Source organism: Symsagittifera roscoffensis, chromosome 9 (genome assembly GCF_963678635.1).
Source record: "Symsagittifera roscoffensis chromosome 9, txSymRosc1.1, whole genome shotgun sequence".
NCBI lineage: Eukaryota > Metazoa > Xenacoelomorpha > Acoela > Convolutidae > Symsagittifera > Symsagittifera roscoffensis.
In genome coordinates this window covers 49,037,979-49,051,094 of record NC_087070.1, presented here as the reverse complement: position 1 = coordinate 49,051,094, position 13,116 = coordinate 49,037,979, and the positions used below count along the sequence as shown (strand labels likewise).

The following is a 13,116-nucleotide window of genomic DNA, read 5'->3' as shown; positions in this document are numbered from 1 at the left end:
AAAGGAGATTGATTACTAAGTTACCTTCAGTTCAGATCGACGCCAATAAATTGTTTTTCATTCAAGAAAAAAAACGAGAAACCACTCAGAACTTATTTCATTAACACCTGACCAAGTTTTAGAAGTAAAAACTGATCCATTAGAAAAAAAACGACCCGGTAACTGATCTGCCAGAAAATAAGTCGAAGAACTATTGACAAACAACTAGAAGTACATTGGATCGGTTTGCATACAATAGTCAAAAAGTCTACAAAAGAATTCATGCGGGATTAAATTATCAAATTGAGTTAAAAGCGGATTTAGAAAAATATTTCACCGGAAAGAAAATCCGACATAAATTGAGGTACATAAGATGCATATAAAGATACATAAATGGAATTCCTGCTGAGATTCGAAAACCATTTCTTCGTCGTACAAACTAAATGCTTTACCTCGAGACTAACCAAGCGGCAATTTACAATTCCTGATTTTGAGCATTCTGTGAACAAAACTTTTAAGGAGAAAAGCCCAGTACGCGATTCCAATTTCGTTGCTCATCAAACAACTGATAACACAGAGGCGAAGCGGAGCAAGCTCAGCATTACAATAAGACGGAAAAAAGACGGAAATAACAAAATAAAAAAAATGGGAGAAAATGAAAGTATTTCAAAAAAAAAACAGCCGAAAAACACAACCACCAAAATTCAACAAGCCTTTATATACAAGCCGCTATATACCGAGCGGCCACTAAGCCGATAAAAAATGGGTAGACACCCATTGGGACGAAAACAAAAAAAAACACCAAAAAAATTGTTGTCAAAAAAAATAGAGCAATTAAGTTTTAAAATCTTGCAACACAAACTTCATGAATTTTTCAAAAAATATATCATTTTTTTTGCACTTGATACACAAAATAACGTAACTAAGCCGATCAAACAGAAACCGAAATCATTCAGGTCAAGACAACTGATAGTCCGATAAAACAAATTTCACCGAAAAAATGTCTGTTTCATACATACTGGAAAATACAAGGTCTAGCCGGGACTCAAACCTAATACCTTAGGGTACACAGGCAACCGCATTACCTCTAGGCCAAGTGAGAACGAGCCTGGAAGTTGCCAAGGTTCTACAAAAAAGCTAGTAAGAAAATCAAGTAAGATTTGTAAGACAAGTTGTTTACGGGGAAAAAAGTCTAGTTTTCGATTTCAAGACATTTGCTGTCTGGCAAGTGAAAATATATGGAAAAAAACAGATGCATTGAAATTTTTTTATTTTATTTTTGCATTGACCTAAGGTTCTTTTGGATATTTTTGTTAGTTCTTCAAATGGTTAGCAGCTTTGAGATATCACAACCTATATTTGGTAACTAATCTAGAAAAAATCTAGTTCCCAGAAAATAAAAAAAAATACGTTTACTTAAATCATCTATTTTAGCGAACAATGAAACAATAAATCTTGAAGACTTCATTTCTAATTTTCAACATAAAATTTACTTTGTACAATTAACGATTTACATATATATTTACACTTTTTCTTTCGTAGCTTTTTGAAAAGCCTAAGAAAAAATTAGAGTTGAATTAGTTGACTTGTCGTGATAATTTGACGGACACTCTTTCACGTGACATATTATCTTATCTTATTGTTCAATTTGGTCCAGCAATCTTGCTCTTATAGGCCAGACTGAATTCTCGTCCAAAATAACCCTTCTTGCTTTCTTGTAAAACGAAGTGTACTCCTCAGGCGATGCTATCTCTTTTGAATTGAGCAGGAAACCCAGGAGGTCCTGTGAGACTATGGCTTCTGGTTTCTTCTCTTGAATTGACTCCAGTTCTTTCGAAGCTGCTATCTGAGACAGTCCGGACAGATGTCTGCCGATCACTCCCAGCTGAGATAGAACCTAAAAAAGACGACCTTTATCAGGCTTAGAAATTTCAGAAAGCACCTGGAGACGAATTAGTACAATAAAAACCAGAACCAACAGATGATTGGACAAAAACTCGGGAAACCAAAAAAAAAAACAATGAAAGTATAACATTTTTGAAAAATGCATATCATGTTAAAGCTCTTTAAAATTCAAGAACCTTTTTTTCGTTACGCGCCTATTTCATTAAGCAATCCCAAAACTGAGAAAACTGGATGAATAGGTAAGTTTTTTATTCCGCTTGAAATTTTGAAAAAGAAAACCCATTTTTGAAACTTAACCTCGTGTTTGCACGCCATACACGTGTTTGCACGCCATACACGTGTTTGCACGCCATTAATGTTTTTTGAATTCACATCGTATTTTTTTAGCAATGAACTCGAACTTAAAACTAAATCAAAAGAAACCGCTAATTTGAGCGTGAACAAAACGAAGAACTTTTTTTCAGAAAAAAAAACAAAAAAATCACCAAGACCTATAAAAGAGTAGTCACTACACGACAAGTCATCACTCTAACTAAAAAACTGATTCAGGTTTTGGCAGAGCGTTCAAAAAACTAAGCAACTCTCGCACATAGAACAATTTCTCATACATTGTTTTTTGAATAGAAAGCGTACTTTTGCTTCCTTTTAGCAAATGAACTTGAATTGAACAAAAAAACCAAAAGAAACCATGAAAATTCCAAATTAAGCATGAACAAATTTTACACAGAGGTTAAGTTGCACTGTAGCGTAGAGTTAGGGAAGGAGACCCGCAACAAAATAAGAGTGTTCGAACATGGGCAGGGTCGGGTTTTTTAATGTACGTTTTCGTGTATTAGCTAAATTGCGTCCAAATTGAGGCATGTTAATTGATAATTCTTTTTTTTTCAAAATTGACTGGTATTGTTGATGCGTCATAACTGGCTTGCATCACTTAGCAATTATCTAGACTCGTTTAAGCCAACTTGGGACAATTAACGCGCGATATATTTTGCGCTAAAAACGCGTAAGCGGAGATTTAAACCGGCTTAGAAATCGCTCCAAATTGGTTGAAGTATGCTTGTTTGCCATATTTGAGTTGTTACTAGGAGCGAAACCTATCACTTCGAATTTTATATGGCGTGCGGGGGGAGGGGTGATTTTCCCAAAAAATCTCAATTTCAATATATATATATATATATATTTTTTTTTTCTTCATTTCATTTTCTTAAATTTTTTTTCAAATTGTTACTGGTCCATAGACCTTAAAAGGCAGTCGGGACATTCAGGGCTTCGCCCTGATACGAGCAGTCTTATCAATTTTTGAGTTTCATTCATGTGAAAACAAGCAAAGGCAATCTGACTTGGTATCAAATGAATAATCTTCCATTCTTAATTCTTGATATAAAAGTATATTTCAAAAGATTTTTCTCAGGGTCAAGAAAATTTAGTTAAAGGATTTTTGGCAATTCAAACTAATTTGGTAGTATAGAGATCAAAGGAGCAATGAGAAAACCGATTTATAATTTTGCTATTGATAAGACCAATTTTAAGTAACAATTAACGCGCGCAAAAATTAGACCAAATTTCCACACAGAGGCGAAGCTGTACTTCACATACACAAGCAAAAATATGAACTATAACGCTACTGGGAAAAATTGGATGAGTAAAACTTTGGGTCTACAAAATTTTCTAAGTGACGCACGCCAATTATGAGTCTACATAGTTGCTAAGTGACGCAAGCCAATTATGACGCATTAGCAGTACCAGTCAATGTGAAAAAAAAGAAATCTACCAAGTAACCTGCTTCAATTTTTAGAGCGGACGCAATTTAGCTAGTATACGAAAACGTCCATTAAAAAACCTGGCCCTGCCCAGGTTCGAACACTCTTATTTTGTAGCGGGTCTCCTTCCCTAACTCTACGCTACAGATCCCTGATACCTTGAAGCTACAGTGCTATTTGTATCATAATAGTCTGTGTTAATATCCTTAGCATTGGCTGTTTTTAATAGCTGGTTATTGATCAAATTGAATACTTTCAAAATGAACACATTTTGTCGCAACAATATTTGCGACTTAGGTTGGAAAAAAAAGAGTTCATACTATAACACAAGCTTTGCTTGTGTAGACTTAAAAACAGCAAAAACACAGCAAGACCTTAGGAAGTAAAAATCACTTTAATTCGCGACACTTAAAAAGGAAAAAGGTAAAACTAATTAAAATCCTGATATGTACTGGAATAGAACCCCCGACTTCGAGATTAAGAGTCCTAGCATCCACACCATGGAGCTTCTTTTTCATAAAATGTGGTTTCAATAAGGCTACTACATTAAATTTCCGGATGTAAGCGTTATTGAACGTCAAAACAACGTCAATTTTCATTGCTATATAACACTAAATATAGGAGAACTGCTAAACTCGCCAACTTAAAACAGTATCAATCCTTAAGATATCCTCTGGAATTTTAACTCAAGTCGACTAGTTTTGAATAAAATGTTATGAGCCTTAATACTTTTTGTCTATCCGCTGGGTAGCTGTGCTAAGTGCGTCTGATTTGGTACTATGTTACTTGCTGATTAGTAAACTATGAAATATTACTTGCTTATTTGTAAGCCATGAAAATTGAACAAACCTCTCCAACTAGAATTTCGATGGGCTCAGGTGAACTGTAATCACCCTCCACTCTGGGAGCGACCAAGTTCAAATTCTTCTTGTGCAGCATCTTGTAGTGCCTCTGCACATTAGATGAGACCACCAACAATTTCACTTTGCTCATGTAGTCTTCGTATTTTGTTGGATTTGAGAAGAAGTTTATAATGTATTGAATAGACTCATAAGCACCTAAATACAACTATGCTTTTTACTTTCTGGGTGTTATTCTGGAGGCAACGTTCTCATGGTTAAGGTTTAAAATCTTGTAATGTCTTTTCAATTAATATTTTCTCAAAAACATTTCCTCAAACATGCTAAACACTGATTTTTGACTAACATATTTCAAGAAAAAAGGAGTAGACGTTTGCTTGTGTAAAGAAAAAAGTAACTCCACCAGAATTTCCATTATGATCTTCTTTTGAAACTTTAAATCTTTATGAAAAAATGCTTTCGAAAAAATCAATTCACATTCTGGCCCGCAGCAACAGTATAACTATCAATTATTTTTGAATATTCAGTTGTTTTAGAATCAATCATTCGATATTCAATCATCGGATATATTCGCCATTCAGTTATTGGGCATACTAGACATGCAGTCATTGGCCTTACAAGTATTGTCGCTTCATAGAGTAGAGATCAAATTAAATCTTAACAATTATCGCTCCATTGCTCTCCTAATCAGCTGCGGTAAAATTTTTGAAAAAGCCATGAGTTCAAGAATGTACAATTATTTTAAATATTTCAACTTGTTATAACCTAAGCTATTTGGTTGCCGGGAGAAATTTGCTATTATCGAAGCTCTAGTAGAATCAACGGGAAGGATTTGTGAAGTTTGAAAAACATTGGGTTGTAATTTTTGTTGATTTGAAAAAGTTCTCGATACACTAGATCATAAAATTCTACATCATAAGCGCAAACTCTATGCAAACAGTGAAATTTGATTACAATGTTTTTTAAATCCCTGGTCGGTCTGATAGGAATCAAATGGTTGAAATTAACAATGTTTCCTCTGATTAGTTACCAATCACAATACGCAAGGTACTCTTTTAGGTCCACTCCTGTTCTTGATAAAATTTAACAATTTGATTATAGTTTCCAAAAAGTCTGAAAATCTTATTGTTGCAGACGATACGAATGGATAGCATGTACTTCAAATGTAAAAGACTACCAATTAGACCTTAAGTTTGAATGCTGACAAAACCACATTAATTAGTTTAGGAACACTGAGACTCCCAATTGACATGTAATCAAAGATGATCATTTACGTTATCCTGAACCGTGCTGAAAATATCTGAGAATAATTTTGAAAAGCAAATTGTCTTTTTCGCATCCAATTGATTTAATCGAATCACAATTAGGGAGGCACTCCGGAGTTTTGTACCCACAGCAATAATGATACGGTATTACAATGCTAAACCAATTAGACAAAACGGATTTTGATAGAAGCTCAAAAGAATTGAATCAGCAGTAAATCCTTTGAACTCAAGAAGATTTTGCGTATGAACTTCAGAAGTTAAGCATGCGCTGGCTTATTAGTCTATATGCTAACGATTCCATAATTTTTTTAAAAGAGTTGAGGTAGCTCATAAACCAAAAAGGTCATCTCTCCCATACATAAAACATAGCCAACTGACAGTAGGAAAAGAGTAATGAACGCAATCAAACTGAAACAAAAACTGACTTGTTTTTTGGGGGCGTTCAACAGTGCCGAAGTACAACAGTGCCGAAAAAAGCGAGAAAATTTCAGAATCATTTACACGCATTTTCTGAAGAGCGGGAAATTACTGACGCTAATTATCAAAGAAAATCACTCCAATTTCGGCGCCAAAATGTCTGCAAATTTTCTCTCCCAAAATCTTCAAGTGCCACTTAAGATTGTAAACGATCGCTGTTTAATTTTTTGATTGCCGCACTTAATATGTTGAAATTTGTTCAAATTTTCGGCACTGTTGAACAAAGTTTTCATTTTCGGCACTATTGAACAAAATTTTCATTTTCGGCACTGTTGTACTTCGGCACTGTTGTACTGCCCCGTTTTTTTTTTCAAAAATCTTCATTTTTTAATTTCGAAAAAAAAAAACAGGTGGCCTTAAAGCTCTTTGAATTTGTAGAAAAATTTATAATGGACGCTTTTCTTGTTAAAATCACCCAATTTGAAAAAACTGGATCAATAGGCAAAACTTTCATTTAACTCGGATATCTGATAATTAATTTCCATTTTCGAAATTACAAGTCGATCACGTTTTTCGTGACCTCTACATTTTTTCTTTTCGATAATGGATTTAACCTTTCTTTTAACAATTGAAATGCACTGAACTTAAAAAGAAAACACAAATGACAGCGCAAAAAATCAAAATTGAGCGTGAACAAATTTTAAGTCTTTTTCGTTTTTAAGTAAGTTTAAGGTTTTAAATTAAGCTTTTAAGCCATAAAAAGACTGCTCGCTCGCTTTATTCCCTTGAAATAAAACGAAAAATCAAAAATTTCAAACCGGTTTTTCTCGACACTGGGAATGTTTTTTAATGTGGTTGGAATCACGTTTGTAAGGGCACTAATATGATATATCATAGCCCAGTCCGATAAAATTTTGTGGTACCTGATTTAGCGTGGAAAACAAAGAAAAAAATAAAACACCCGAATACAAAGTTCCTACCCATTTTTAATGGTCGGAACAATAAATCAGCTTCTTTGAAAAAAAAGAGGCTCTGGCTTCTCTATCTTCTCAGGAAAATTAGTTACTACATGAAAATTATAGTGAAATGAGTTCAAATGAAATCTGCCTTAACGAGCATAAACTTAAGGATACTTATACTTTAAGGAATTTCGGAACTAAGTCAATATATTTTTGCGAACATTCGAACCTATTGTTTCTGAAATTTTTGGACAAATGCTTGAAGTAGGTTTGCAATTTCATGCTACAAAATGGCCTGTAACCTTCTAGTTTACGAGAAAAAGCTGTTTAAAAGAAGTTTTTTGAATTTTCACTTCAACGTAGAAAATAAATGCATCTGTATAAATAACCTGAAAATATTTATTATTTTTCTTCGAACCTTGGATGCAATAAAAACACCGTTTTTTGCTTACCAGCTTTTTCTTATTTTTTTTTATAGTTTTCACTCTAAGATACTCAAAATTTGTGCATATGTTGAAAAGGGTAAACTTTAAGTTGGCATCACCTATGGCTTTGGGTTATACTCTTCATTATCAAATGTATTGATTTAAAAAATTTTGAATTGAGTTTCGTATCAAATTTATATAATTGAGCTATATTGTACGGAGAAATGAAACCTTTATTTCGTTCTTTATTTATGGACATTCAGTCATGGGCTATTATTATAATTATTATATTCACCTTCAACAACAGCAACGCATTGGACTGGGTAGAGTAAAAGCAAGCCAGTGAGAGCACCGAGGTGCATCTGGGCATCCTGCAGTAGAGACTCGAAGAAGGTGGAGATGGCACTCTGGTTGTTCTGCTGGTCGTCGTTCACCCTCGCCAGCAACACCATCCGGAACTGCACGGTCTGAAGAAACGTATGAAAATTAAAACAAAACTGAAGCCACAAGTATAGCATAGAACAGTACAAGTAGATTGATGAATGAAAACAGGCAGCACATTTCAAGTTACACTTCTATGAGGCAAATAAAACAGTTCAACTCATATTTACAACTAGCATTTTTGTTAGAAGGGAGGCTGAATCATGGCCTTTTGGTCTGTACGGCCCAAAATGACCATAATATCATATGAGCTTCTGTTTTTATTGAGAATCCAGATTTTAATTTAATGAAATTATTTTCAACCAATCAAATTCGAGCATTATGATCCAATTTTGAGAACTGCAAAAAGATCAGTTTTGGTCCGTATAATATTAGTAAAGACGCCGTATATAAAAGTCGATGATGCGTAAATGAATTGCCTATTCTTTTCAGCTGTCGAGTTTCCTGGAATAGTTTTTTACCGTAAGCTTTTTCAAAATCAAGAAACTTTCAGGTTTGACGCTTAACCTAACTAATTTCAGAAAACCGGATCAATGTCATTTTTATTTGACTGAGAATTCTCAAATTATACCCAGTTAAAAATTAGCGATATGCTCTCTTTTTGATAATTTTTGCAAACGATCTTGAAAACTCAGGTACTTCTATGACAGAGTGGTCCCTCGAAAGAGCAACTAGACAGGTCCCGCATGCTATAATTTTGAAAACTATTTTGTGTTTAAATTATTCATTTCAAAAATGTCGCAAAATATCTTTCAGAAAAAAATTGTAACTACTATATTGTTTATATCAAGAAATATACTCGCTTCATCTTATTTTACGGTTTAAAAACCATAACTGGGTTAACTTATTTGTCATCGAAACTCAATTTTGGCAGTTTTTTGAAGTTTTCACCTTAAATGTCGGGGGGAGGGGGTTAGGTTTTACGAATTAACGAAACATAAATTTCTTTGAAAAATACTGCGAAGTCTTTATGAATGGCGAAATCATGATTATTAAACAATTTGAGAGCTCCAGGGGTCCTATTCTCAAAGTACTTGGTTCTTTTCAAGGGACCACTCTATCATAGTAGTACTAAAATTCAAACCAACCGAGAAGTACACGATTTGCTATGGCTTTTTCAAATTGCATAAACTATTTCGATGTGGATGCCATATTGCAGACAGAGAATATCCCTGATCCGACTAGCCATAAAAATAGCCACTTATATCCAGCACTGTTAAATAATTAAAGACTATCAAAAAAACAAAACCAACAGACAGCTGTAAAAGAATAATGAACGCAAGGAAACAGAAAAAAAACACAATATATGCCCATAAAGCTCTTTTGAAATTCACGAACAATTTATGGTTCGCACTTTTTGATAAAATTAACCTAATTTGATAAAACTGGATCAATAGATGATAAATTTGTCATTTCTCTGGGATATCCGATAATTAAAATCCAATTTCGAAATAAGAAGTCTATCACGTTTTTTGTGACCTTCACACGTTAACTGCCTTCAATAATGGAAACGAACTGAGCTTGAACAGAAACCAACAGTCAAACCGCGAAAAATCAAAATTGAGCGTACACAAATTTAATGACTCTTCCCGAAAAAAAAACAAGACCTATATAACAGTCTTCACTACGTTCATTACTCTTAATAATTAATCTCTTCAAATAGGTAAATCGGGTGACAATTTAAGCTGTCAAAACTCGCTGCTATGAGCAACAGCCCCAATGACAAACAAACCTGAAGATACTGAAAATAAATCAATAGATAAGGTCTGTCATGTGATTTGAACGATTAAAAGTTTATACATTTTGCAGCGCGGAGTTTTCGCTGCGTCAAAACAATCCAGCAGACATCAACTAGATTTAAACAATCAAATATTCAAAATTTTTTCATCTAGGACGAACGCGCGGTACAAGGACCTTAAGATTCTGACCATAGTTAAAAACTTAGGCCTAGCCCTAAAAATGAATTGAGTTCATCTTGTTTGAAGAATTGACTGTTTGTCAAAAATATCCTTGAATATTCCTGACTTTAAAAATTTTAAAAGTTCTAGAACAATCTTGGTCTTCTCTTAAACGCCAAGCCTGAAGAATTTTTTAAACATTGCATTCGACAAAGCTAAAACATTGCAGTCAATTACACATTGCGTCCATAGCGCTTTCCGACTTTCATTTATATAAAATAACAATAAATTACATCAAGAAAAAATCCGCGCTGTGATACTTAAGCCCGCAAAACATAAGCAAGCAAACAAGCGTCCGACTACTCATTTTCTCTTGAAAAACTTTGATTTCAAACGTCGGCATTCGAGCCTCATACTTAGGGTGCAAAAGCAACCACGTTACCTCTATACCAATAGGAATTGAAGCTCAAAAATGGAGCAAGTTCAGTTTCTTACAGATTGTTTACGGGGAAAAAGTCTAGATCCCAACGACAAGACAATTGCTCTTGTAAAAATGCCAAGTTATTTCACAGAGCAAATCGACTGGCCAGAAGTTTCAGCTTTTCTAAGCAAGCTACTCAAGTTCTGAAACTTTGAAATTTCAGGTCACTTCATAAATCAAATATGTTCGCGAAAAATTAAAGCTTTAGTGGGCAAGCTATAATTTTTTTTTTGATATTTCTTAGACCGAATCGTTTTGCGAAAAAGTTAAGTTCTTCTCAGCAAGCAACTAAAGCTCTGAATCTTTGAAATACTGCAAGTTAATTCAGAGGGCAAATCGGTTTGCGAAAAGTTTGCTACAAAAGGTTTGCGAAACGTGTAGCTTAAAAACTCAAGCTTTTTGAAAAACGATACGGTCTATGATATAACTTGAAATATTTCAAAGTTTCTCTGAGCACGCTAATCACGTGATGAAATTTCAAAAAATGCCAATTTATTTCATAGAGCAAATCGACTGGCAAGAAGTTTCAGTTTTCTAAGCAAGTTATTGAGGCAATGAAATTTTAAATTATCTCAAGTTTTCACACAGCAAATCAATTGGCGAAAAGTTTGTTTTCTAAACAAGCTATGCAAGCGATGAAAATTTGAAATATTTAGAAATTTCATAGCGCAAATCGGTTTGAAAACAGCTAGTTTTTCCCGACAAAATTTCGGGAAAAAATGGACAGTCATTGTCTAGCCCTGAAAACAAATTAAGTTCATCGTGTCTGGAAAATTGATTTTTTTTTCAAAAATAATTCAAAAAATTCCAGACTTAAGAAAATTTGAGAGTTCGAGAACAATCTTGGCCTTCTCTTAAACCTTAAGAATTTTTTAAAGGTTGCATTCGACAGAGCCAAAACATTGCGTTCAATTTTTAGAAATTGCGCCGATAGCACATTTCGACTCTCATTTAAAATATAAAGATGACAATAAATTATATCAAAAAAAACCGCGCTATGATACCTAATCCTAAAAACATAAGCAAGCAAACAAGCGTCCGGCTACTCAATTTTTCCTCGAAACAAATTTTGATTTCAAACATCGGGATTCGAGCCTCAAACCTTAAGGTGCAAAAGCAACCGAGTTACCTCTACACCCAAAAGAATTAAGGTTCAACTTCATTTTGTTATAGATTTGTTTTGGGAAAAATCCAGATCTCAATGACAAGACAATTGCTCTCGCAAGTGTCATTATACAAAACAGGTAAATAGACAATAGATCGAATACAATAGGTAAATACACAAAAAATACTCACTAACCGGTAACAATTATTTTTTCCGAAAAGGTAACGTTTGTTAATTGTAAGCGGCACTTGCAGTTTGATTTACAATAGAACAAGTTTATCTACACGAAGAATTTTTTGAAATAATCCTAAATTGTATAAGTACCTTTCCGGTGTTGATTTTTATTACATCCAAAAGTGATTGTCGTGTCTCTTCGTCGTCCATGCTGTTTTCTTTTATATTCCCGAACTTGACCTCACTTTGCTCACCCATTGTTTTCACGCAATCTTAAAAAACACTAGCGTGTAACGCACCTCCGGTGCTTCGAACAGAATGTGATAACTACTTATATAAAATAAATTTAAAAAAAAAACAACAACGAAAGAAATGAAACCGTAAAAAGAGACGGGCGCATCCAATAACTCTTTTCATTTAAAAACTTGAACAAAAAAAGTCCAAAGGAAATGTTTTTAAACTAAAATGGTGAAATCTCTGAAGCTACTGGGTTTCAGAATGGCTGACAGCATACAAGTAAACTCCCCATATTTAACAATTTCATTGGCAAAAACACTGAATACATGAATGAGACGCTTGCTAAATTTAGTTTTTTATATTCAAAACAGCAAAGACTTGTTTTCTTAGTTTAACAGATAGTTTAATGAAAACTTTTGAAATAACAAACAAAACGTCAATTTCAACCACTTGAACAATTTGAGCAACAAAATTGGGGTGTAGGCCACATCAGCAACTGCTGGTAGTGACCTGAATTCTTCCCAAGAATGCGTCGACTAATTCAAATTGCGAATTTTTTTTACGGAAAATCAGGAAAATGAATCATAATTCATATTTAAGAAAATGACATGTGTTGAGCAGTCATATTCAGAGTCCATATAAGAACTTTCTGAAAGTGCCTCAACAGCACATCATAATTTTGAGAAGTTCAAACTTTGTTGTTTCTTCAAAGATTAAGTTTTTGTAAGCAACGGCATATCTCGCAAACAAAGATTATTTAAGCAGTCAAAACTACAAAAGATAAACTAAACGAGATAATCTGCTAAACTAAAAAGATTTGATTACTCATATTCGATGGCCCAATTTGCAACCCCTAGGGTAACCCTGACAGGTAGAGCGGTCAACATTTAGTCAACCGCGTATTCATACTCGTCAGTAAGCAGACAAATACCATATTAACCAATAAGAATCGAGAGAAAGCAAAATTATAAATAAAAAACTATTAATTCTTCATTTCTTCTTTGTCTCGATTCTGATTGGTTAATACAGCATTTGTCTGCAAACTGACGAGTCTGAATACGCGGTTTGTCTAAATACTGCCGCGTAACCCCCTGACAGAACCCATTTTTGCGTTGCTAATTTCAATCTTGACAAAAAAAACACTAATTTCAAGCCCGAAATATGAAAAAAATTAAACCATTGCAATATACTACATAGCTTAATTTGAGAA

The 13,116-nt window shown here is 34.0% G+C and overlaps 1 protein-coding gene across 1 annotated transcript; it reads right to left on the bottom strand.

Annotated features, from left to right (window-relative positions):
* Positions 1 to 1,428: 1,428 nt before the first annotated feature.
* On the bottom strand, positions 1,429 to 11,947 carry LOC134854406 (uncharacterized). The gene is made up of 4 exons (XM_063870643.1): positions 11,820 to 11,947; positions 7,866 to 8,037; positions 4,494 to 4,702; positions 1,429 to 1,876 (listed from the first exon to the last, which is right to left on the bottom strand). The coding sequence occupies exons 1-4, from the start codon at positions 11,925 to 11,927 to the stop codon at positions 1,616 to 1,618; spliced, it is 750 nt and encodes a 249-aa protein (XP_063726713.1). The 5' UTR covers positions 11,928 to 11,947; the 3' UTR covers positions 1,429 to 1,615.
* Between the last annotated feature and the right edge of the window lie 1,169 nt (positions 11,948 to 13,116).